This window comes from Lynx canadensis, chromosome A1, assembly GCF_007474595.2.
Source record: "Lynx canadensis isolate LIC74 chromosome A1, mLynCan4.pri.v2, whole genome shotgun sequence".
NCBI lineage: Eukaryota > Metazoa > Chordata > Mammalia > Carnivora > Felidae > Lynx > Lynx canadensis.
Window position 1 is genome coordinate 14448166 of NC_044303.2, and position 23816 is coordinate 14471981.

The 23816-nt window shown below is 41.0% G+C and overlaps 1 protein-coding gene across 4 annotated transcripts in view; it reads right to left on the bottom strand.

The window, feature by feature from the left end:
* DCLK1 (doublecortin like kinase 1) overlaps nt 1-23816 on the bottom strand; it is a 348175-nt gene that overhangs the window by 12321 nt on the left and 312038 nt on the right. For 2 of the 4 annotated variants that reach the window (XM_032593840.1, XM_032593833.1), the window contains exons 15-17: nt 22972-23052; nt 11795-11908; nt 6295-6368 (exon numbers count right to left, since the gene is read on the bottom strand). In XM_032593840.1, coding sequence (XP_032449731.1) covers nt 6295-6368; nt 11795-11908; nt 22972-23052 — 269 coding nt within the window. The remainder of the gene's footprint in view (nt 1-6294; nt 6369-11794; nt 11909-22971; nt 23053-23816) is intronic. The other 2 variants (XM_032593819.1, XM_030309040.1) reach the window with 1 other exon arrangement.

A 23816-nucleotide genomic window follows, 5' to 3' on the forward strand; every position in this document is an offset into this window, starting at 1 on the left:
CAGAGGCAAACGTTGACTGATTTTCCGTTTTTGCTTTTCTTAATTTATTGCTAGCCATCACAAGTAGTCTTCATTTCATTAATAAAAGAACATTATTGTGCATTTTGCCTTTTAGCCCATCCATTATTCATACTACCAAGGAGACTAAACTGAGGATGCAGCTGTTGGGGCATTAATCTCAGGAACCCTTTCCCTTGCTCGCCCTCACTCTGTAGGGACTGAGCTACGATTTGCTCGCCACTTTGGACATGTTTTGCTTGCTAGTAAAATTAAACTGGCAAATCGATTGAGGCAGTCACCTTCCTCGTTTCATTCGGCTTTCTGTCATGCTTATTATGATTCTGTTTTGTTCTGCTTTCATATCCGTTTGGGGTCTCGCCAGGCGCCGCCCCAGATCTGGATCTATGACACGGTATTGCCCTATTGAAATGGCAAAAGGTTGCCTCATGGAATGAAACCTAGTAGCCTTCTAAGCTACTTCCTAGGTGTGACTCTTCAGTGTTCTTTCCTTCCTGCCCCAGGCAGAACTGCCCAGATGCTTCTCCACCACCTTTCTTAAACAGAGGCTCCTCTTGCTGGTCTGTTCTTAGTGGAATCCCAAGTTGTCCCTGCTCTCTAGAATGGGTTTCTGATGGCCTCTCACTGGAGGGTTAAAATTACAGCCACTTGCTGAGCTCAGGCTTCTAGAGGACAAAATCCATGTGCTCCCTCTGCCCTACAGACCCTGATTTTCTCATAAGAGAAGCTAAACTGATCTGCCATCTTGTTTCCCTTCATCATACTAGTAACCCAAAGCACAACCACAGCCATAATTAACCTTAAGAAAACCTATGGGAATGTAGAACTTACTAAGCAGGTAAGTTATGGGTATTTCTTTTTACTACAAAACAACTTTTTAGCTTTACTGAAAGACTTCCTCTCAGGTCGCTATAAATGGAATGCTATCCTAGAGCATCTCATACGTAATTTAATTGTCCAAACTTTAACATACTCCAAATCCTTCAAAAACATGTTTATCCTCAAAATTAAGGTTCTTCTATATTAATGGTCCCTTTATTATACAGTTCAATCATTTATCCATTGATTTAACAGACATTTATTGAGGGCCTACTATGTGCCAGACATTCCAGTAGGTGGTAGAGATACAGTTTTTAACAACCCCACCAGATGGTACCTTTTAACTTAGAAATATTTTCCCCCTAGGATGGGAGTGAAACAACTTTTTATGGAAAGGCCGAAGAGTTAATATTTCAGCCTCTGTAGGCCGTACGATTCTTTGACCCAAGTATTCAACTCTACCACTGTATGGCAAACAGAGCCATAGACAATTTATAAATGAATGTGTGTGGCCTTGTTCCAATAAGACTTTCTTTACAAAAATAGGCAGTGGGCTAGACTTGGCCCAATGGCTGTAGTGTGCCAATCTCTGCCCCGGAGAGTAACATTTAAAACTTATACTTCATGAGGATTTTTGGCAACAGAGTACTTTAAGTATCACTTAATGCCACAAATGCTCATGAATAATATAAGTTACTCGGCAGTCTATCCCAATCAGAGCATCAAAAATGCTCATGGTTCTACTTTAATAGCGGATGCTTTGATCTGCAGCGAGATCGGTTTTCTCAGGCAGATCTATCTGCTATGTTGAGTGCAAGATATTCTCCTGGAAATGAGAGGAACCCTGTGAAGCAATGTTTTCTGAGTTCCTCCTTTGGGCAGGGGTCTGTGAAGGCACGTTAGCACAGGCAGCTCATACAATCCTGGCCACAGGTTTGGGAGGTTGGTAATACTCTTCACATGTTTACAGATGGGGAAATTGAAAATCAGAGAAAAACGTGGAACGTGCCTAAGGTCACACTGCGGGAAGTGCTGTGGGCTGGATCCCAAACCAGTCCTTCCCAACAGCAAAGTCATCAACTCTGTACACGCTGTGCTGCCAATCTCTAACCAAGTTCGTTACATCTCAATTTTCAGGACTTTTTGGTTTCTCTAAGTGTCAAGTGGCTTGCATGTATTTGAGAATTGTCTGGCTTCAGCAGATGGACATTTACACTCTTTCTTAATAGAATAACAGTGTGTCAATGCTTATGGATTAAGTTCTTCATGACTATTCTTCCTACATACTTACACCAAATAAAATCTATATTGTATCAGCAAACATCACTGGGGAACATCTGGAGTCAAAGGATGGCAGGAATAAATACGTAGGAGAGTGTAGATTTTTTTTTTTATCAAAAAGAGGAAAAGAGATTCTGAAGCAAGGTCAAAAGTAAATATGATATTTTTGATCAATACTGAACAATCGAGGATGTCAAGAGAAGTTTAAAATCTCACTTCACCTTATACCCAATCAGTAAGTCTTGGGATGCCATGACAACTTCTCATTTTAATACTAAGTATGTTATATTTCTAAAGACAGAGAGATATTGTTGACCTCCTTTCTTAGGGAGCCTCTGAAAATAAAAAGACAAAATCTCAAACAGTGAGCACCCTGTTGGACTCGGCGAAATAACACGTATGTCTCATGCTTCCTGTGTTTGAATACCATTGGTGGGCCTACAGTCCTGCCCATCTTTTGAGCGTCTCGGCTTCACTTTGTAACATCCAGGTACAGTTGCAAAACCAAACCTCCTACTTCCCTGATCCTTTTCTGTCATCACAGCTTGGGTGGTTTGAAGTTTAAATCTATGCCTTCCCTACGTGTTAAACCCTCGGTTACAGAGTCTCAGGACTGGCGTGGAGAAGGGTGGTTAGTCCCTTGCTGGAACGGAGGCGTCTGCTCCTCCTTCTGCCAGTGCTCTGACACTCACTGGGGAGCACTCTCTCCACGGTGGAGGAAGGCCAAGGCAACTCGCAGCGAAACAACCTGCAATGCATGGAACTTGCGGTGGGCATTTGGCTGCTGGCGGAGGCTGGCCTGGGAGCCCTTCAGACACCATGCTGGGGTCTCCTCTCTGGCTTTCATGGGAACTCTTCTTTCAAACCTACACCAAGCAAGATGCATTTAACTGACCCCATTCCTTTTAAGAGCCGAGCATGACAGCATTTAATAGCCTTGCAAAGACTGCGCTTGGCTGCCACCGCTCTGCCTCATTACTCACTGTTTCAGGATGGTGCTTGAATCCAATATGCACATTTTAGTCACGTCATGCCTGGGAACTCAACCACCCTTTTGTCCTAGCTCACCTCTGCATTTTGTCTTATCTAGCATTTTCAGCTTACGTCTTGTTTGGATATTTGTTCTGTTTAATCAGGTTACCACGTTCTGGCTGTTGCCTTGTTCTGCGTGTGGAAGATGCAGGATTCTTCTCCGTGTGTTGTTGGCCATAGCACCTGCCACAGTGACAGCTTCACTTGAGAGAGGCACAGGATGTGTATGATCACATCCCCCATTGATAAGGACGCATTTTCAGGAGGGGACAATGTAACGAGATGTAAGTGGTTTCCAGCGGCTCATGGTAAGGCCATGAGGGAGTGGAATGGCCTCAACGGCTCATTCCTCGGGGAGTGTCCCCCCTGGACTCAAGGTGACAGGACCAAGGACTCCTGGAAAAATGGGCCAAGGAGGACACTGCTCCCCTGGTTACAGCTTGGAAGCAGCTCCCCCATTAAGAGGCAAGAGAATGAAGGGGAGAAAGAGGAAAGCGGACCCCCACCATTTCTCTACCATCACCGAAAAGCCTATTACGAAGGACATGACAATTCTGGGCACCCCGAAGAGATGCTTTTCCAGCCCATGCCCTGATGCGAGCTGCTTTACAAAAAAGCAACCCCGACTCCCAAGTGTTATGCTCAGAGAAGTGAAAACAGCCATGAGCACTTGTAAACACAACAATTGGGAGCGGGGATGTTTGCCTCTAATGATTGTTTATGTTGGAAGTTGGCTGCCACCGTGGTTAGACAAATGCTCCTACTTCATGGAGATAAAAGGCAAGCATTTGCAATCAGTGAGGAGAGTGTGTTCGTTCTGAGGCTAAATGGCATTATAAAACTTCCTAATTAAGCATATATGCCGATGAGTTTTTAGCCTCGTTTCTCCAATTTAACTTTACATACTGGGTGTGCTGTTTACTCCAACATTAACTATAAACATTGTTGTTACTGCCCCCAGCTGGAAAACAGAGCAGTTTATGTGTGGAAGAAAAAAGAGATTATCTCCCATCTGCTCCTGCCCATTATTCAGGGATGTGTCATTTTGTCTGCTGATGGGAACCATCACTAGGATTTTAGTCAAATGGCCTTTTTATACTTGGCTACATTTATTAATTATTGTGTTTACTTGGCATTTTGCTCCCACCCCTAATCTCACAAATCCAGCAACGGAATCTCCCAGAGCTTTCTTTTGGAAATCAGATTAATTTATATGTGCAATGTGTGTTGTACCAGTATGCACAACTGTAATTAGGCATATTTGATGCCTATTTTTAATTGTATATCAACTTTACTCATATATATTTGGTTACTATGCCTGAGGTTAGGAGGCACACAATTAACAAAAAGGGCAGCGCATGGAGTGATTCCATTTATATAAAGTACAAAACCAGGCAAAGCTAATTAACGTGGATAGAGTCCAGGTCAGTGTTTACCCTTGGGGCTACGTGACCCTCCTGGAAGGGCCCTGAGGTGGAGGGGGGTAATCTCCAGAGGTGCTAGCAATGTTCTGTGCCCGACCTGGGGTCCCTTACAGGGGCGTGTTCAGTTCGTGAGAATTCATGATATGTGCACCCTTCTGAATGCAGATTATCCTTCAGTGAAAAGTAAAAGACGGAGAGACCGTTTTCTACATTAAAAAGTCAAAAAGAAGAGTCTGCATAAAGGTAAATCCTGATTAACCCCCCCCCAAAAAAGGTTAAAAATAAAACAGAGTTCTTTCTATACATATAAAATTAATTTACTTAAGTAAATAAAAAGGTTGCGTGTAATTCCTGCACGCATATCAGTCTAGAAGACACAAATAGCCTTCGACATAAAACTGATTTTAAAACATTCATTTAAGTTTAGGTGTTTTCCTGCTTTAAACAGACTTGGAAACTATCATGACTTTAGTATACTGGATAGTTTTTCAAAGTGTGCCCTTTACTGCTCTCTTAAGCCCTTTGTTTTGAGTGTAGAAGTAAAAATTAGGAATAATTAATTGGGAGTTAAAATTACATATTGTGTGTGTGTATATCTTATATCTATATCTATATCTATCTATCTATGTAGATAGATAGATATACACACACACATATATTTCTTGTTTTCTAAAATTTAGTAGTCTAATGCATGAAAAAAACATCAGGTAGCTACATTTCTGCAGATAGACTCCATCACTTGATGGAAACAAATACCAAAACCCCTGGAATTTTTCCTAGCAAACACTAAGATGTGGAGCTTTACCTGGAGATCATTTCAGAAACATCGAGATGGAGGAGAAAAGTTCCCTGGGACTTCTCAGAGTAAATTTTCCAAATCATCAAAAACCATCCTGCCTGTGGATAACTTAAAGAGACACAAACAATGCCCCTTGAAGGAAATGCCAGGGCAGTTGACTAGAATAGAAAATGATTGGATAGAATTCTTAGCCCAGTTTAAAAAAAAAAAAAAAAAAATCGATACCTCCCATACACAGTCCCTTTGCTTCTGCAGATAAGCCGGCTAAATAATCTGACAGTTACAAAATATTGAAAAATAAATTCATGCAATAGCTAGTACATAAAGGGATTTCCAGGGGGAGAGAGGTAACAATAAAACGAAAACAAAACAAAACAAAAAGGTGGAGAATTTGAAAACACAAGCTTACCAACACACACAATGCATTCTATAGCTCATTGTACTTGGAGAAGCTTCTACTACTAACGTGTAAATGCATTGTTTCATCCATCTAATAAGGTCAAGGTTGGGCTTGATGACTTTAAAATGACAGTATATACTTCTATAGAACGTACACTAAGGCACTATTGTTCTTCCATTTGTTAAGGGACAGAAGAGCACCGGTAATCATTGTTTTAATTAGCAACATCAGGAAAAGGCTTTGGCATTAACACTAAATATACTGTCCTTTTAACTGTAAGGAAAATTGATACTGAGCATGTGCAATGGAAAGAAAGCTGGCAAATGTCAGTGTGAATAATGGGTGAAAAAAAGGAATGAGGGGGTGTGGCATCTCAATCAAGATTAAAATGAAACTGATAAAGCAGCATATGGACTGGATAACAAATCAAAAGCATGTTTATCCACTGAAGGAACTGGTTAATGGAGACTGCCAGCACGTTGCCATGGAAACACTGACTGTTGAGCTGCACCATCTCATACCTTATCCAATACATTCCTGGTTGCTGGTAGTAGTCCAAAGACCCTGATCTCTTGATGGTAAACCCGTGGTCCAGCTGAGCAGAGAGAAATGGGGGCAACTCAGTGGATCGACATTGTGCTAAAGAATTAACGACTCCAGACCAAGCTCTTCTTCATTGACTATATATTCATATATAGTTACGATGCCTCTTCTGCAGGGTAACTAGCTAATACCCTAAATCTGCACCTTGAAAATAAAAAGGCAAGAAAAAACACTAATCCCTCATGAATATCTCGGAGGCCAATTTGTTAGAATAGATCTAATTTGTCAGACAAGGTTTTGAATGCACATTTAATAATGTCCTCTCAATTTCAAAAGATATAAACACCTCTTCATATGCCATAGAATGGAAAATGCTTCACAATTAAATGAAGTACTGAAATCGTTTTAGCAACCTAGGAGAAAGCAGATCGGACCCCCTCCTCCCCATCTTACCCCATCAGGCTTAAATTTGAGGGCTTCGTAAATATGAAATAAAAGATGACAGGAACCCTCACAAATCACAGCGATTTGGAATTCTTTCTTGAAGAGTTAATCTTCGAAAGCAGAACTACTCTTAAAGGTGAATCTTAATTACATTTCTGAACTAAAAAGATATAATATAAAACAGTAAGTTTTCTCTATGAAAATACAGAAAATAAAATGAAATGAAAAATAGTTTTCAGTGTATATTAAAAATGCATATGTACAGTCAAGAGCTTAAGATTAACCAAAGGTACAATAAATAGAAGACAGGATAAGGTCTCAAAGTTGTTCATCCTGGAATAAGATGTTAGGCTTTGGCTACCTAGGAATAAAAGGTTCAATCCCCAAACTTGAAAACAATACCCATGCGGTACACCCACTCGCCCATTCTGCCCACGAGAGGAGGCAACACGCACACCTTTCTTTAGAGAGGCGCCCGAGAGTGCTGTGCTGACAGTTTCTACTTCTGAATTCACAAAGGCATGGCAAAAACAGACTGGGGCACCAGACGTTTAAACTAAAAACTGCTTGGAGGACTGGGGGTTCTGATTATAAACTAGGCTATCTGGGTGTTCGTGGAACAGCGATGTGAGATTTTAATCTTTAAAAAAGGTGCGTTTCGTTTCATTTAAGAAAAAAAAAAGAATCCAAGTACCCTTGCCTCAGGGAGTCATATGAAGTCCCGCACTTCTGTTTTAGTCCACGGAGTTGGCTACTCGGTAACTAGTCCTCTGTTGCCATCTACAGGCCAAGTGTCCCATAACAGGACACACATCAGAAGGCGTTAGTGCCACGGGCTCTCACTGTACGACTCGGCTTCCCAGAATCACAATTATTTGCACACTGATTAGTATGGATTTGTTCAATTAGACTGAAATGCTCTATTTGCATGAGCAAAATGCAAAGGAAGAACTTTAAAGCATTAGGAAAATTATCGGTTAAAATAATAAACAGAATTAAATGAGGAAAAATAAATTGGAACTGACATCTTAGTCATCGGTTCTTCATCAAGCTGAGCAAATCTAATAATGCCTCCCTCCCTCCCTCAGCTCCCAAGAAGTCCACCGTTAAAATGTCATCTCTAATTCCATTTTATGTCTATAAATTGCATTTTAATAACCTTTTGTTTCCCTTTCTCTGTTCTGTTGTGTGTGTGTGTGTGTGTGTGTGTGTGCGCGCACGTTTTAATCCCCCAACTACTGAGAAAGGTAGTAAAGGGACAATGGAGTCTTTCTGAGAAGGCAGAGTGCTTCTGAGAAGGCAGAGTGCTGCATTTACAAGGGTAGCAATGGGTTTCCACCTAATCACGTCACCTGACCTCAATGTCAGAACACCCTTTCTCCTTTTAGAAGGGCCGGGTGATCGCCATGGGCCTCCAGCTGGTAATTACTCTCCTGGCCAACTTGAGGACCTCTTGCAACCTTAATATAAAGTTATCATTTGCCCTTTCTTTGGTCTTAATAATGCAGGGGGTGGGAAGCAGAAAAGAAAAAAAAATGACAACAGGAACAAAAAACACTGAGGTTCAGAACCACGAGTGCATGTTAAACTACGCTCGTGTCATAAATTACATCTGAGACTAGATCCTGTTTGTTATGACAGGATGCTCTTTTTCCTTTGTCACTTTGGGAAAGAAAAAGTGTCATGAATTCCTTTATAAGCATTGCTGATCTCCAGTGGGTAGTTAGATTTCTAACTAAGGAAAGAGGAGTGCCAGTTAAAGATTAATGTTTTAATTGTTGATTTCCTGAAAATATAAGCTGACTGATACTACATTCTAAATACCTTTTGTTTTTCATTTTAAAGGGTGTGTGTAATTTCCAAACAATCGGTCCCATAGAGGCAGTTTAAAATTAAAATACATTATTTTATAGCCTCTGGGGAGAGCACACGTGCGCATGGGAAAAAATTCTGTCTGAACGAAATGTATGCTGCAATCAGTTTTTCTTATCTATCAATAGAAGCCATTTACAACATTATATTAATTATAGGAATTTTTCATATAGGTGAATTAATAATCATATTGCGTCATTAAACTGTTCAGTGGTGTTTATAGGATGCACCACTTATGAAGGATGTTCCTCCTACCTCCCACTTATAGTCTGCCTCAGAGCAGAATATCATTCTTTGGCAGTTATGCCGTAGTTTGAATTGGAATACAGTTGACTCTTGACCAATGAGGGTAGGGATGCTGACCCCCAGCACAGTCAAAAATCCATGTATAACTTTTGAGTCCCCCAAATTTAACTACTAAAAGACGACTGGAGACTGGAAGCCTTACTGATAACAGGAAATTAACACATATTTTGTCTATATATTACACACTGTGTAAATAAAGTAAGCTGGAGGGAAGAAAATGTCATTCAGAAAATCGTAAGAGAAAATACACTTACAGTCCTGTATATATTTATTTAAAAACACTCACATCTAAGCGGACCCATACAGCTCAAACCCGTGTTGTTCAAGGGTCAACAGTATTATTTAATGTCAGGGCTCCTTTTTCTTGTGCTAGTCCCCTGAGACTTAGTCTTTGCCCTGTGAGAACGGGAAAACTGCTGTGGAGTATAAATGACTTATCCAATGCTATTCTGAAAGTTAATCACAAAGGCAGCCAAACTGGCCAATTTCTAATCCCTAGCCCCGCCCTGCCACCGGCGACCTCCCCCAGGTTTTAATGGAGGGTGTGGACATTTCTGAGAGAAAAGCACTCTGTGGGGGGCACAGAAATGTATACATCAGGGCAGGCCAGCTACTCCTCAAACAACACCTGAAATTTACAGTTGTGCTCTCTCTCTCTCATGCTTGAAATATTAACAATGCTGATTAACATGTGAATTGTGCCTTAGAGTGGACAAGGCACTTTCCCAGAGATTTCTCCAAACAGCTCATTGTTTTGAGTCTGAGTTAAGTTGATGCTTTTTTTAGATTTGTAGTGAATAAAGAAGATTCAATAAGCACACAACTAATGTGTACACGCAGCCATACACAGTCCATTTTACAATTTATATTACTAGTTTGTATAGTTTCCATGGAAATGTTAGTGATGAACTGAGAAACTGATATGGAATTGTATTCAAAATGGTCCAATCATGATATTTAGGGGGAAAAATTCCATAGGCCTTGATCTTCAAATACTAAGTTAGAGTTTTTTGAGATCCACTTAGATAAAGTTTTAATAAACTCCGATGGATTAGGTTTCAGAATTTATCCCAATTTGATTAAAGTAGGATTTCTCCTCAAATCTGTGTTGTCTATCCACTGGAAAATTGCCCTGAAGTTCCTGCCCTTAGTCATTGTAAGACTCCCAGAATACCGTGAACAAACCATTATTGAGCAACCAAGGCAAACTTAACCAAAGACTAATCAAAATAAAAGACCAAGAAAAACGAAAACAAAAAACAAAGTGACGAAGGTGGAAAGGCACCCTTTCTAGCCCCATAAGCCCTCAGTGGGAGCAGAAAACCAGTCCTTTTCATGGACAAGCGTGCTGGCAGTCCATTCCAAAAGCAAGTTGTGGAGTCAAACATTTTGGAATAGACTTCTATCTGGAATGAACGATGAAAACAGAGTATAGAAGGTCTGGTTTAGTGGAGAATCGCCATGAGATTGTTACTTCCAAAAATTACTGACCGAATATTAGCTGACAACAAAGAACACCCACATCTATAGAGACACGAAGGACAGTGCACTTGTACGTTGCATTTCCTTAGAACAAACTCGAGAGAGAGGGCAAGGAGAATAACTTGGAATTTTAAACTCTCGGCAGCACCGGGAAGCATCTGCAAGAGTCTGCGTTCTATTTAGCACCGTGAGTGGGCTCGTGAGCCAGTTACTCACATGTGGCTCACTGTGGAAAGGGTTCAACCAAAAAACACGAAATGCAAACGGTACGAGAACGTGTATACATACATTTGTGCCATCTGCAAATTCTGGAAGCTCATATCAAATATTTAGTAACCCGGATCTGGGACTGATTGTACTGAGTGTGTCACTTATCCATCTTTAGTTTATCTGGGGCTCTAGTGGAGCCAAAAAAGAAACAAAGAAAGGAAATAAAGACACCCAAAGAAGTGGTAAAACAGTACCGTTCATGAGCAATAAAGTACTGTTCAATAGCATATATGCTTTTTAAAATTCGACATTGTAGTGTGTAAGTTCTTTGTTTAGAAAAGAAAAAACAGCTCAAGCGATTTCACATTGAGTATGCTGTTAAAATTTACATACTCTGAAAAAAGAGGAAATTATTAAAAACTCAAGTAATCTGGGACCTGAATATATTTACTCTAGAATATGACACCAGGAAGTATGAGGTTTCATTATTTCTCTGCCCAATTTAATCTTTGCCTAGAGCTGCTATCAAATTGCATAAAGTGTATGTCTGCATGTATAGAACAGAAAAAAAAAAATCCTTGTGCAGCCACATCAATAAAATGGTAAATGGTAAAAGACTTTCAACTTTAAAAACAGAAATTTCTAAGGAGCAAGACTCCGTTATTTCTTTGGGTGTTCACAGCAGTTCAGTTTCACTGAAAATCGTGCTGCGCAAGCCTTCTGCTATGTTTTGGCTTTCATTTGTGTCTCGTACAAAGATCTATAGTGTTCCGATCTCTCTCTGCAGTGTTGTCTCTCCCGGCTTCCCTGTCCCTCCAGGTCCTGGCAAAAGGACACTGTGAACTCTTTTCCTCAGAGTCCCAAAGTTTGCATTGGCACAGAGTCCACGGTGGGGGAGGTTTTCTCCTTTAAAAAATAAATCATGAAATTAATATGTACCGCGAGACACCCTGGAGGTGTTGGATAATGATGTGACTCCTAGGGAAACGTTCGGCGAAAACACATAATGTATATAAGCCCCGAGCCTCCCCCAGTGCATTCAATGGTCGAGCTGTCTAAAGAAATGACCCACTCTGCTGTCTCTGGGTGGACTCTCCTGAGTAATGCCTGTCTCTTAGGTGGATTGCTTTTACAAAGTTATAGGTGGATATTTCAGATGCTTACTGCTATGACAGAAACTCCAGCTGCGGTGCTATTCGGCTTGGGGCCTGTGTTGAAATGCTTCTTTATCTTTCCAGCTACTGACAGCTGATGTTCATTTTCTGGGAGGCCGTCATCCTGGGGAAAAAAAAAAAAAAGAAATGAAGAAAAGAAGAAAAAGAAAAAAAATGAGATAGATGGAAAATGAGGCCAAGATCTTCCAGTAGCAGGCGGTGATCTTAGAATTTGTAAGATTTCAGAAATAAACTAACCAATGTCTTCTCATTAAACACGGTTGTTGGAAGTACTGCTCTGAGGTCTCACTCATTTCCACATCTGCCCTAAAATCAATTTGCCGTGTCATTCTGTCCCTAAATAAAAAGTTTTTATTTCTGTGTTTGGTTTCTAATAAAACTGATTTCAGCCATGACCCTAGGGACATATGTCAAAAAGCAAGTTAAATCTGAACAACCCTCCCCCACCCCAAATCAATGTAAACATCTTCTTTTTTTTTTTTTTTTTTCTGAACCAAGAGTTTTATCCTTTTAGCCCATCATTCAGGCCCCAAAATGAAAAAACTGACAGTCTTGGGCTCATGCAAGGGCCCGTAAATAAACTCAGCCTGGTTCCACAGCTACTCAATCGACCATTCTATAATCCCAGACAATCTTCCAGGCAAAAAGTTCTTCCTTGAGTTTTAAATCCTCCTTACTGCCTTCAAATCATCTGTTATTTTGACATACTTCACATTGGAGCTCATTTTAATGAAGGCTTCTGCTCTCTGCCGGAGCTGTCTATGATGGAGGCTAGACAGATTGCTCCCTTTTGCTAAATACTGTTAGGATAACAATAACCAGAGCCATAAGTATGTGCCACCACTTACTAGCTCATGTTGAAAAGGCTGCCCAATCCTCGAAGACAGAGACTGTGTTTTGTTCACTACAGAACCCTCGGGTCTCAGCAAAGTGCTTTGGCACATGGTAGATGCTTACTACATATTTGTGGAATAAATGAATGAATGGATAATAAAGTGTTTGTTACTATCTGTTAAAACCAAATTCCTGGCAAGACTTCAAGGCCATTCATCATTTCCTTCTCTCGTTCCTTTCCACCATTTTGCATGTTATTTCTTGGCTCCACCCAGGAAAATAAATTGCTGCTTCCCTGGCATAACATGCTTGCCCTTTTACATAACCTAGTCTCTCCTGCTTTCAGTACTTGGCTATTCATTTATTTAGTAGCAGCTGCACGTCTACAGTGCACCAGGTACTACGGTGGCAAGAGGTGGGGGAAGATGGGGAGCAAACATAGGCATGGGTTTTGTTCTTATGGGCCTGATGGCCCCTCTGTTTCTTCAAAACATGGGTCCACATCACCTGTTCCAAAACATTTTTCCCCTACTAAGCAAAATTCATTATATTGGTTCTTCTGTAAACTCCTAATGCTTTTTCATTATATATATATTTGCACTATTTATATTCTTCTGATGTTGGGTGATTTTGTATGTACATATGTAATTAACATATATAGTTTATACATATATGATATATAATCAACTCTGAACTCCTGTCCCTTTTGTACCACATCGTCCATATCTTCTATAATCTTTTATATTAGCACTGGTTCAGTTCCCTGCTCACAGTGGATAGCCAATTTATGATATTCTTGGACAGATTTATTAACGGCTAGAAGAAAGAACCATTATTATGCTTATTAAGTCACATCAGAAACCAAATCTTAAGGAAGGATGCTTTGCAGTGATTGCAGAGTAAATTCAAAAAGTTTTTTAAAAATCGACACTCTGAAAAGAGTCAGAAATAAAGTGAAGGTCAATTAGGGTAACAGTGGGATAATATTTGGGAAGGGAAGAGAAACAGGGACATATCAAGTACTTCCTCTGTCCGGGGCTATGCCAGGGATGGTAGGGGGTGGGGGAAAAATGATCTGTGCCCACCAGAACCTTGAGGGCTGAGAGACAAAGTAGGCACACACAATGTCAAATAATAAAGCAGATCAAGAAGATAAGAAAGAGCTGTCAAGAGGCATGTAGCCTCATGGCTCAGCTAGAAACACGGAAGGAGTTCAGAGGAGAGAGGACATATTTTCAGTTGTGAACAGAGAAGACTTCAAGAGGAATATGGGCTCCAGCCTGGTCCTTAATGAGGGGGAGCGATTTATGGGTAGAGAGGAGGAAATCAATGTTTTGGTGTACAGATGTGAGTGAGTGGGACTCACTCAGTGTGAGTCTCATTGCCAAACAATGAGTTAAGCAGTTTATCTCTAGTTAAGAGTATGTAGGAGAATAATGATGGAGAAAGCTGAAAAAAAAATCAAAACAAAACAAAACCAAAAACAGACTGGCCACAAATGACTATGAGAAATACCTGGAAATGGAAGATTTAATCTCTTTCAGGAATAAAAGCAATGCTTTTTAATAAGAGGGGTGTAAGGGTAGGAGGTAGAGAGGACTAATGGCCCTTTACTCACATAGATTTAGAATCATGCAACCCAGAGGTTTAAACACAAGGGTGAATTCAATGGTGTATGCGAAACACTTTTTTAATGGTGGAGGAAACAAGAGGCCTCTGAATCTAAGTTAGAATTCTGGGAGCATTTAAACATTTGATGAGGGATGAAATGATTAGTGTCATGTATTAGTGTCATGTATTTGGCATAGGTTGGGGCTCTGCCTGAGTGAAAGGGAGCAGCCTGACAGAAGGGTTCCCCCCAAGATTATACATGTACGCGTAATCATCTCTTAATAGATTTCCAGGCTAGCTGAGTCAAAGTGATTTGTATGCATTTTAGATTAAAAGCGAATTTGAAAAACTTAATCGGGAAGTAGGCTGAAGGAAGGTTTTTGTCTTTAGGACCCCCCCCCCCCCCCGCCAAAAAAAAAAAGACACCTTGAGCATGTCTGTAGTCTCAGATCAGAAGCTGCTGGAAAGGAAGAGCGGGAAGACAGGAGAAAGGGGCTAATCAGGGTGAGGGGAAGGGATGGAAGGGAAATGAAGCAGTCTGCCCTGGGGAAATGCAAGTTTACCTCTTTCTGTGAGGTAAGGTGAAGGAAGGAGAGAGTGTGGCCCATTTGGAGGTGGAAGGGAGCAAAGATAAAAGAGAAAGCCAGGAAGAAGAAGGTGACACAAGTGTTAACTGCTATGTGGCCCTGGGTGAGGGGTTTACATATACTGTCCCCTTAATCCTCAGATTATCCTCTATGACAGGCATTATCAGTCCCATTTTGAAGATGAGCAAACTGAGGCTCAGCAAAGGTTAAGTAATTTGCTCAAGGTCACATAGCTACAAAGTAGTTGAGTCAGGACTGAACCAAGTCTGAAAGTATTCTTTCCATGACACCACATTGTATCCATCCAGGGCATTCGTTAGCACGGCATCAGTTACAAAAGGGCTCCCTCAGGGTTAAGTGGAAGGATCCCAACTTTTCCATGATGAAAATGGTGCAATGGCAAGGAGAAAGAAGGATTCGATTGGAGACTGAAAAAAAAACAGAGAATACCTGGACAGGCCTCAGTGGAACCTGGGATGGCATCTGGATGAAGGTCAGTAAAAGGAATAGTGAGCACTTCAGGGAGCCCAGTGGAATGCAGTTGACTTTTATGTCAAGGAGAGACTAGATGTCTACTATCCAGAGCCGGGCTCTCCAATCCTATGTGAAGCAGGTGGCGCTAGAAGGCCTGGCTGACACCGGATGACACAAAGTTGCAGAGGGTCCCAGTGTGGTCCTGTGATCCACACAGGCTGTGGTTAACAGGCTGGGTGAGATTATAGAGACAACACACGGTAGGGATTCCACAGGAGTGGCCCCTTTCCGACTTCCTGAGGGAGAGGTATTCCTGCCATCTCCTCACTTCCTCACCGGGGCCATTGTAGCCTGAAATTTCCTTTACCTGGCTTTTTTCCCCCTGCCGGCTCCTGAGCTCAGAGTTTGCTTTCTCACCACCCTCAGCATGGACTTCGTTATCATTTCCCGGCTCTGTCCTGGTCCTAATCTCCTGTCAAGACTCCTAGCAACTCTTTTAGATGTTGGGTCCTGGGGGTTCAGGCCTCCAGCTTCAAATTCTCGTGAAGCTTTCAGCTTCCCTTGGGTTATTAGTGCACGCTGAAGCAATGAAAGTCCCGAAACAACCCTCACACGTTGTCAGAGATGCTTCTGACTTCATAAATCTTAAAACATTTCAGGTTTTTTTTCCCCAATGAAATAAAGAGTCTCAGCTAGAGAATGTGGGGAGGGAGCGTGCACACACACACACACACACACACACACACACCTCACATCAACTGAAAGTCTGCAGAGTTTTATATCAATTTTGAAGGCTTTGAGCATAATTGGATTAAAAGACATAAACAACTGACTTTGCAGGCCCCTAATCTGTACCTGAGGCATACGGATTGATGATGGAGATTTAGTTAACTTACTGTCTTGCATCAATAAAATAAATAGGGCCATTAAAAACATACATTTTTATATATACATCTTTATCGCCGTTATTCTGAATAGACTGTGTGCCAAAAATGTGCTATGAATTTTCGAAACGTGACAAACCTGGCAGTGTGTTACAAATAGTTATAGTATTATTACCATACGTTCTGGTATGTAGTTTCTGGGAGTAGTTTCTGAAGTTTGACACGGGCTGGTTGTGGTTTGAGGTTAGTGGTTTTTGATTTAGAAATTCCCATCCACCACGTGGCAGAGCATTGCAGCTGACAAGAACAAAATTAGTTTGCAAAATGGAAAATGAACTCTCACAGCTGTCTGTAGGAGACCTAGCCTCCTGGTCTCCATTTCTCCAGCGGATGTTGGGGAGCAGCTGCGAGGAGGGGTGTGGGGGCTTGGATGTGAAGTCACTCGGCGGAGTAAATTCCCCTCTTTCCTCAGGGAAACCATTCCAGGGGTCATGCTTTAGAAAACCCTCCTCCCCTCGTGGGTTTTTGCTTTTGACTCGTGGATCTGGTTTTCAGTCAACTCATTACCAGGCTCTATTATTAATAATATCTGTGAATTTATGAGAAGGCATGGCAGTCGTGAGCAGTTTACTACCAGAATATCCCTATTTAGTTTTAAGTCATCTCTCAAGTACATTAGAGCACTCTTCAATAGCAGCTTCATTTGGCATCCCAGGGTTTGGCCTCTTGATTCTTGTTAACCGTCTCCAGCTGTACGGCACCCAGGACCTTTGACTCTCTCCAGCTTGGCCCTATACATCCCCTATGTCTACAATTCGCACTGCACTTGAGGAGAAAATGTGAAGTAAATTAAGATCTAGCTTGGAGAAAGGGCAGGATAAGATGCCTAAATGGAAACTTGAATTCCAGGTCATCATTTGTAATTCATGAATATAAATAGGTGGTTTTATTTATTATTATAGTATCACTAGGGGTTCTCTTAATTTCTAACAAATTCTGCCAGCACAAGATGAATGCATGTAAATTTTTGTGTGGGGAGAGCTGCTTTTAATTAGCATGGAATATCGTGGTAGATTATCCAGGCTCTTGATTTTTCTTCTTCCTCTTTTTCTTCATTCTTTTTGGATATCTTGGCTTAGTAGTATCTTTTCAAAAGAGGAGGTGCGCAAGAAAAAGGAAGTTAAATACAATTGAAAGGCCAGGAAGGTGACAGGAAGTCTTGAATTGGCTAAATAACTACACTTGACTCAATTAACCCAGTACTTTGCACCAGGACAGAGGTTCTGAATCTTGGGAACTCTTAAAATTCCTGATGCCTTCCCAGATGCCCATGTAGACCAATTCAGAATCTTCAAAGGCAAAATCCAGGCATCAGACCTTGTGCTAGAAACTCCACCGAGCTTCATGCTAGAGATTTCTTTGAGGCTCAGTTTCCTCATCAATAAAACCAGGAAAATAACTGGTGGCAAAACACAGACTCATAATATTACAGCATTGAGTTGGACCTTCATCCTAGTATCAGGAGAATAACATCAGATAAAGCAGGTTGGCACTTTAAAAATAAAAATGCAGTAACAGTAATATATTTGAGGGGTGCCTGAATGGCTCAGTCAGTTAAGCATCTGACTTCAGCTCAGGTCATGATCTCACCATTCGTGGGTTTGAGCCCTGCATCAGGCTCTGTGCTGACAGCTCAGAGCCTGTAGTCTGCTTTGGATTCTGTGTCTCCCTCTCTCTGCCCCTCCCCTACTCGTGCTCTGTCTCTCTCTGTCTCTCAAAAATAAATAAATGTTAAAAAATTTTAAAAAAATATATAGTAATATATTTGGAATATTACAATGGTGATAATTTAATTCTATTTACAAATAAGAATTTTATTTCTGGAAGTGTCAATTAAGTTTATGAACTTATCACTGGCCTACATTTTCTATCAACGAAGTGTCGCTTGGGGGAAAGTGACTCAACCTTGTCCTCAGTCCCTGGAGTGATCAAGATGTATATTGCCTATTTCAGTCTCTTATGTGCCTAAATCCTGTGGTTCTCCACTAGATGACTACTAAGATAAATAAACTTAGCCAGGATGAGGAATAGCTGTGATACTGGAGAACACAGTAGAGCCAATAATGCACACACTATGTATGTAGTGCTTGGAGCACTAACAGAATTTTCTTCTTTTATTTTGGATGAGGGGTTTTTCCTTCTTAATCAAACTTCTCATACACCAGCAATTCGCATTTCATCAGCCCATAGCAACAGGTGAGGGTTACTGTCTCTCTTAGACCCAAATTCCCCAGATATTTATCAAGTACGTACACAGTGCTAGTGCTTGCAGACTGACTCTCAGACTCTTCAGATATCTAATCCCTTCTTCATCCTTGTAACAGCCCAAGAGGCTGATTCTATTGTCTCCATTTCACTGTCACAAAAACAGGCTCAAAGGAGTGAAATGACTGTCCCAAGGTTACACAGGAGGGTAAGCTGATGTTCCTGGGAGTCCACATTCCTCTCCTAGACACCTGGCTGCACACTGATGCTGCCATTGCCCATCTGGTTTGCTAGAACAATCCACCAAGAGGACTCACTCATGACTCTTCCAGCAACAGAGCAGAGGCCCAGAACACCGAGGAACATGGTGGGATCCCCACCCGGAGCGAATGAAAAAGTGAGCCGAGAGGTAAGGTTATAAAACAAGTGACTTTCGCTGACTAGATTTTCCGATTCTGTTGCCCTACTCTCTATTTCATAAGAGACTGCCTTTTCAATTCCAAAGGCACCAAGTGAAAAGGTCACTGTATAAGCAACAGAGAAAATGAGGACGAATGAGGGAACAGGAAATGCCTTCTGATGACTTCCTCAGGGCTCATATAATTATTATTACCTTTTACCCCCTAAGGTAGAGTCCTCGGTGGTAATCAGATATAATTTGATCACCAAATGCAAAATGCCTTGTTAAATGGACTTCCTTTTAAATTCCTAACATATTTATTTTGATTGCTTGCTTCATTTTGTTGCCCTTGGAGACCTCCACGAATACTAAATGCTGGTTATGAGAGCTTATGTATGTTTTTTTCATTTATGTTTTTGAGACAATAGTCATTTTTCTGATTTAGTCACTACATAAATGTAATTTCAAAAGTTAAGCAGTCACTTCACACATTTTGGGGTTTTTTAAAAATATGTTTAAAGTTTTTGCTCACACCAATATTTTTTCCCCTTAGAATCTAAGGTCTATTAGAATTACATAACTTTTTTTTTTTTTAGTTTATAATCTCCTGGCTAATTCCTTAAATGTTATCCTTGCTTTTAGGAAATGTCTTTAGGGAATCTGAGAGGGAAAACTAAAATGAGAGCAGAAGTCCAAGTTTTAGAGGGAGTGGCTGAGCCTAATCATCAGCAAAGTGGGACCATGTGTAAAAAATGTGTACAAAGCAGGTTGCCAAGGCAGAAAGTTACTGCTGAGACATGTACATGCTGCCTCAGGAAAAGGAGGAACCTAGTTTTTCAAAGGCAACAGCCAAAAGTCTTCTTAATTTTTTTTTTCTTGAACCCCCTGAGTTGGGATACGTAAGGAGATAGGGTCATTTGGTTTGTAATCAGGCTAAGGCTGTTTCCAACTGCATTCCAGCCCCCTCACACATACAGACGAATTTGCTCACCTTCACAAAGTTATCTTAACACAAATATGAAGATCCCACTGGAGCTTGCTCTGTCGGACAGCCTCCCCCACGTAATCCTTTGTAGCACCCCTCTCCCCACACCGATGATGGCTGGAGGAGCCCTTCTGTCTCATTCTATCACAGCTTCCAAGGACAGGCTTGGCAAGCAGTGGTCCTCTGATGAAAACGTACTTAAAAATGGCTATGTACAGTCTACGAATCTCTTTCCTCTGTGGCTCGTTGTTAGCCTTCCAAGGCCATGTTTCAAATTCACATTTTCTGGTTTATTCTGTGTGATCATAGTCCCACCGTTTCTTTCTAGTGCTAACATCCAATTTGACAATTTGTAGATCATGGGCTTTTTTTTGTTTTTAATGTTTATTTAATGTTTTGTTTTTAATGTTTATTTATTGTTGAGAGAAAGAGAGAGACAAGAGTGTGAGCTGGTGAGGGGCAGAGAGAGGGAGACACAGAATCCGAAGCAGGCTCCAGGCTCCGAGGTGTCAGCACAGAGCCCGACGCGGGGCCCGAACCCACGAACCACGAGATCAAGACCTGAGCTGAAGTCGGACGCTTAACCCACTGAGCATCCAGGCACCCTGATTATGGGCTTTTAATTAGCATGTAGATCAATCAGAACAAACTGCTGCCACCAAGACGGGCTGCAGCTGGTTTGTGCTTCTTCCTCCCTGATATCTAAGGGAAAGGTGCCACGACCTAGGTAAGTTACTTCGGCAAGGATGCTAACTTCTCTGAACAATCATGATAACCATATGATGTACATATGCATTCTTGTGCAATATTCACAGTGCTTTCACACAGAACAAAGGATGGGTAAATGCAAAAGTGGTGCATGGGGCTTTATCCTTGGGGGGAGGACACCTGGCAGAAAATTCTGGCTCCACCTAAACTTGGCTACTTCGGGTAAGTCACTCATCATAGTCTCAGTCTCCTCTTCTGTAAAATGGGTACAACAATACCCACTCTGCCTATCTTCTAAGTTTATTATTAGGCTTAGGTGAGATGCTTCCTAACTTCTCCCACTTCACAGAAAAGGATAACTTTTGTTTAGCACCCTGGGGTAAATGCAAAGGTTTTGAGGCTGGAGATGACCACTCCTGGACTCTAGCTGCTCTACCTGACTATCCCAAGGGCTGGGATTAATACCTCTACACACGTGTATGCCAACTGGGGAGCTTTGGTATATGAAAATATTTAAAACAAACTTTAGCTATCTATCTATACACACTCACATTCACATATATCCTCCTGATATATATGTGTGTGTATATTGTACCCCAATGTTTATAGCAGCACTCTCAACAATAGCCAAATTATGGAAAGAGCCTAAATGTCCATCAACTGATGAATGGATAAAGAAATTGTGGTTTATATACACAATGGAATATTATATGGCAATGAGAAAGAATGAAATATGGCCTTTTGTAGCAACGTGGATGGAACTGGAGAGTGTTAGGCTAAGTGAAATAAGTCATACAGAGAAAGACAGATACCATATGTTTTCACACTTATGTGGATCCTGAGAAACTTAACAGAAGACCATGGGGAAAGGGAAGGAAAAAAAAGTTAGAGAGGGAGGGAGCCAAACCATAAAAAGACCCTTAAAAACTGAGAACAATCTGAGGGTTGATGGGGAGTGGGAGGGAGGGGAGGGCGGGTGATGGGTATTGAGGAGGGCACCTGTTGGGATGAGCACTGGGTGTTGTATGGAAACCAATCTGACAATAAATTTCATATTAAAAAATAATAAATAAAATAAAATACAGAAGAAAAACATATAGAGCACCAATTTCATTTCTAAACAAATTATATAATCTAGGAAATGTAGGGATAGAAGCATCAATTAACAATTTGAGTTATAAAAAATATATGTGTGTGTGTGTATCTGTGTGTGCATATGTGTGTGTGTGTGTGTATACCTGTGTGTGTGTATACATATATATGTAAAGTACTAACCTAGGCCCATGGTCATCATATGGCAGAACATGTACAAGACCCCAACCTCTTGTCACTTCAGATACAGTCTGTCTCAACACTGTGCTTTCTATTATCCTTAACAATTAGCGGCTTAGGAAAAAGACATGTGGCTAATCACCGAGGTGATAATTTAGAGAAGTGGAACATTTTGTTGCCTTCAACTCACAGCCAGATCACTCAAAGCAGTAGAAAGGCTGGCAAAATTTCAATCATCGAGCTAACGATTGTAACCTTGTTCCTGTCTGTGTTCATGTCCATATCCACGTGCAAATCTGTGTCTGTCTTCTACTTTGGCAGTACGAACCATTAAACTTAGGTATGGAACTTCCGCATGTGAGTGAGGGTTACAGGAGTGCCTAGATTCTACACTTGTTAGGAAGAACATAATCAGCTCATGTATGTGAACTACTCAAAAGAGTCGTGGGGAGACTTTCTAAGTGAAGCACTCTATACGTATTTATTACTATTCAAAACAAATCTTATCAATCAGTTGTAAAGAGATACAGGAACAAAACAGAATGACTGCGCTCTGGAGAATTCTTTCATAAAGATGTATCATTAGACTGTAGTATTCAAATAGTGGCAGCAGCAGCAGCATCTGGGAGCTTTTAGAAATTCAGAGCCTCACATCTACTACATTAGAATCTGCATTTTAACAAGATCCCCAGGTGACTTGTGAGCACATTCAAGTTCAAGAAGTGCTGCACTGGAGTACTTCAGGGCTTATATGGAGACCCTTGGGTCAGTTGTATTTCTGGTGGGAATCATGCAAAAGCAGCAGTGACTCAGAAAATCTTCTCTGTCTTACTGATGTATTCAGAATGTAGACTAGGGGGTGGGGAGGGGGGGGAGTGACCATGTACATGCACCTCCCCACTTGGAAGGCAGTCCCATCTGAATGAAACAAAATGCTCTGTGCAAGGGATCACGAGAACGCACGTCAGCACGGATTCATCAGAGGCCCTCGTGGAACAAGACTGAGATCCCGTAACTGTTCTGGCTTGAGGGGGAGGGACAAATACAAACACAACGCTTCAGAAAAGGAGGTGACACCACTAGGAAATCTGCAGTTTTCCAAAGGAACATTAGGAGTAAGTGGAGGGGAAGGAGGAAGTCACTTACATTAACCCAGGGGTGCTCAAGGACCTGCACAGCCGAAAATCGCTGATCCACATCAACCAACAGCATCATGGTAATGAGCTCCTGCAGAAGGGAACGTTCGATTCCATTTGTCTAACTTTTACGGTAGCAATCTGAGCATTTTCATATGCAGAAGTTCTCTTTCAGTTTGGAAAAGCTCTAAATCTTAAATATATCCGCTCAACTTACCCACAGCCACCTAATATCTTTAGAAGTTAGAGGAAAGGCGAGTATTCAGAATTACAAATATATTGCTTATCGTTGAGAAAAAAATGAAGTTAATATTAGAATAAATTTCATTAAAAATGTATTTAGTAGAAAAGAAATAAATTATACAAGTTAAAGAATTAATATTCCTTTCTTTGCCTAGAATTTCGTGCTTTAAAGGCAGATTTCTAAGTTGGTTTAATACAGAAATATGTTAAAATTGCTTCGAAAATTTCCACATCAATCAATACCAATAAAATGGAACTATTAAGGGGCAAACGATCTAATGGTTCTGAAATTAATGAGACTTCCTCATGAGCTCCAAATGATTTGGACCAGGAAAGCACAGCTTGGGTTTTAATGATGAGTCTGTCATACATCTGTCCACCTTGGATTAGAAGTTCCCATGTAACAAAATGGTTAGATATGTGTTATCCAGTTCCTTACATTCACAGGGTCTGAGTACCAGTCCGTGATGGGGATGATTTATCTCCATTGATACAGAGATTTCTACCTTAAAGTTCTCATTATGTTCTTCTCCGGCTTCAGGCTCCTTTGTGTAAGAAGGCATTCATTCACTTTCCAACCTGGGCCAGAACTTATTAAAGCAACTATTTTGT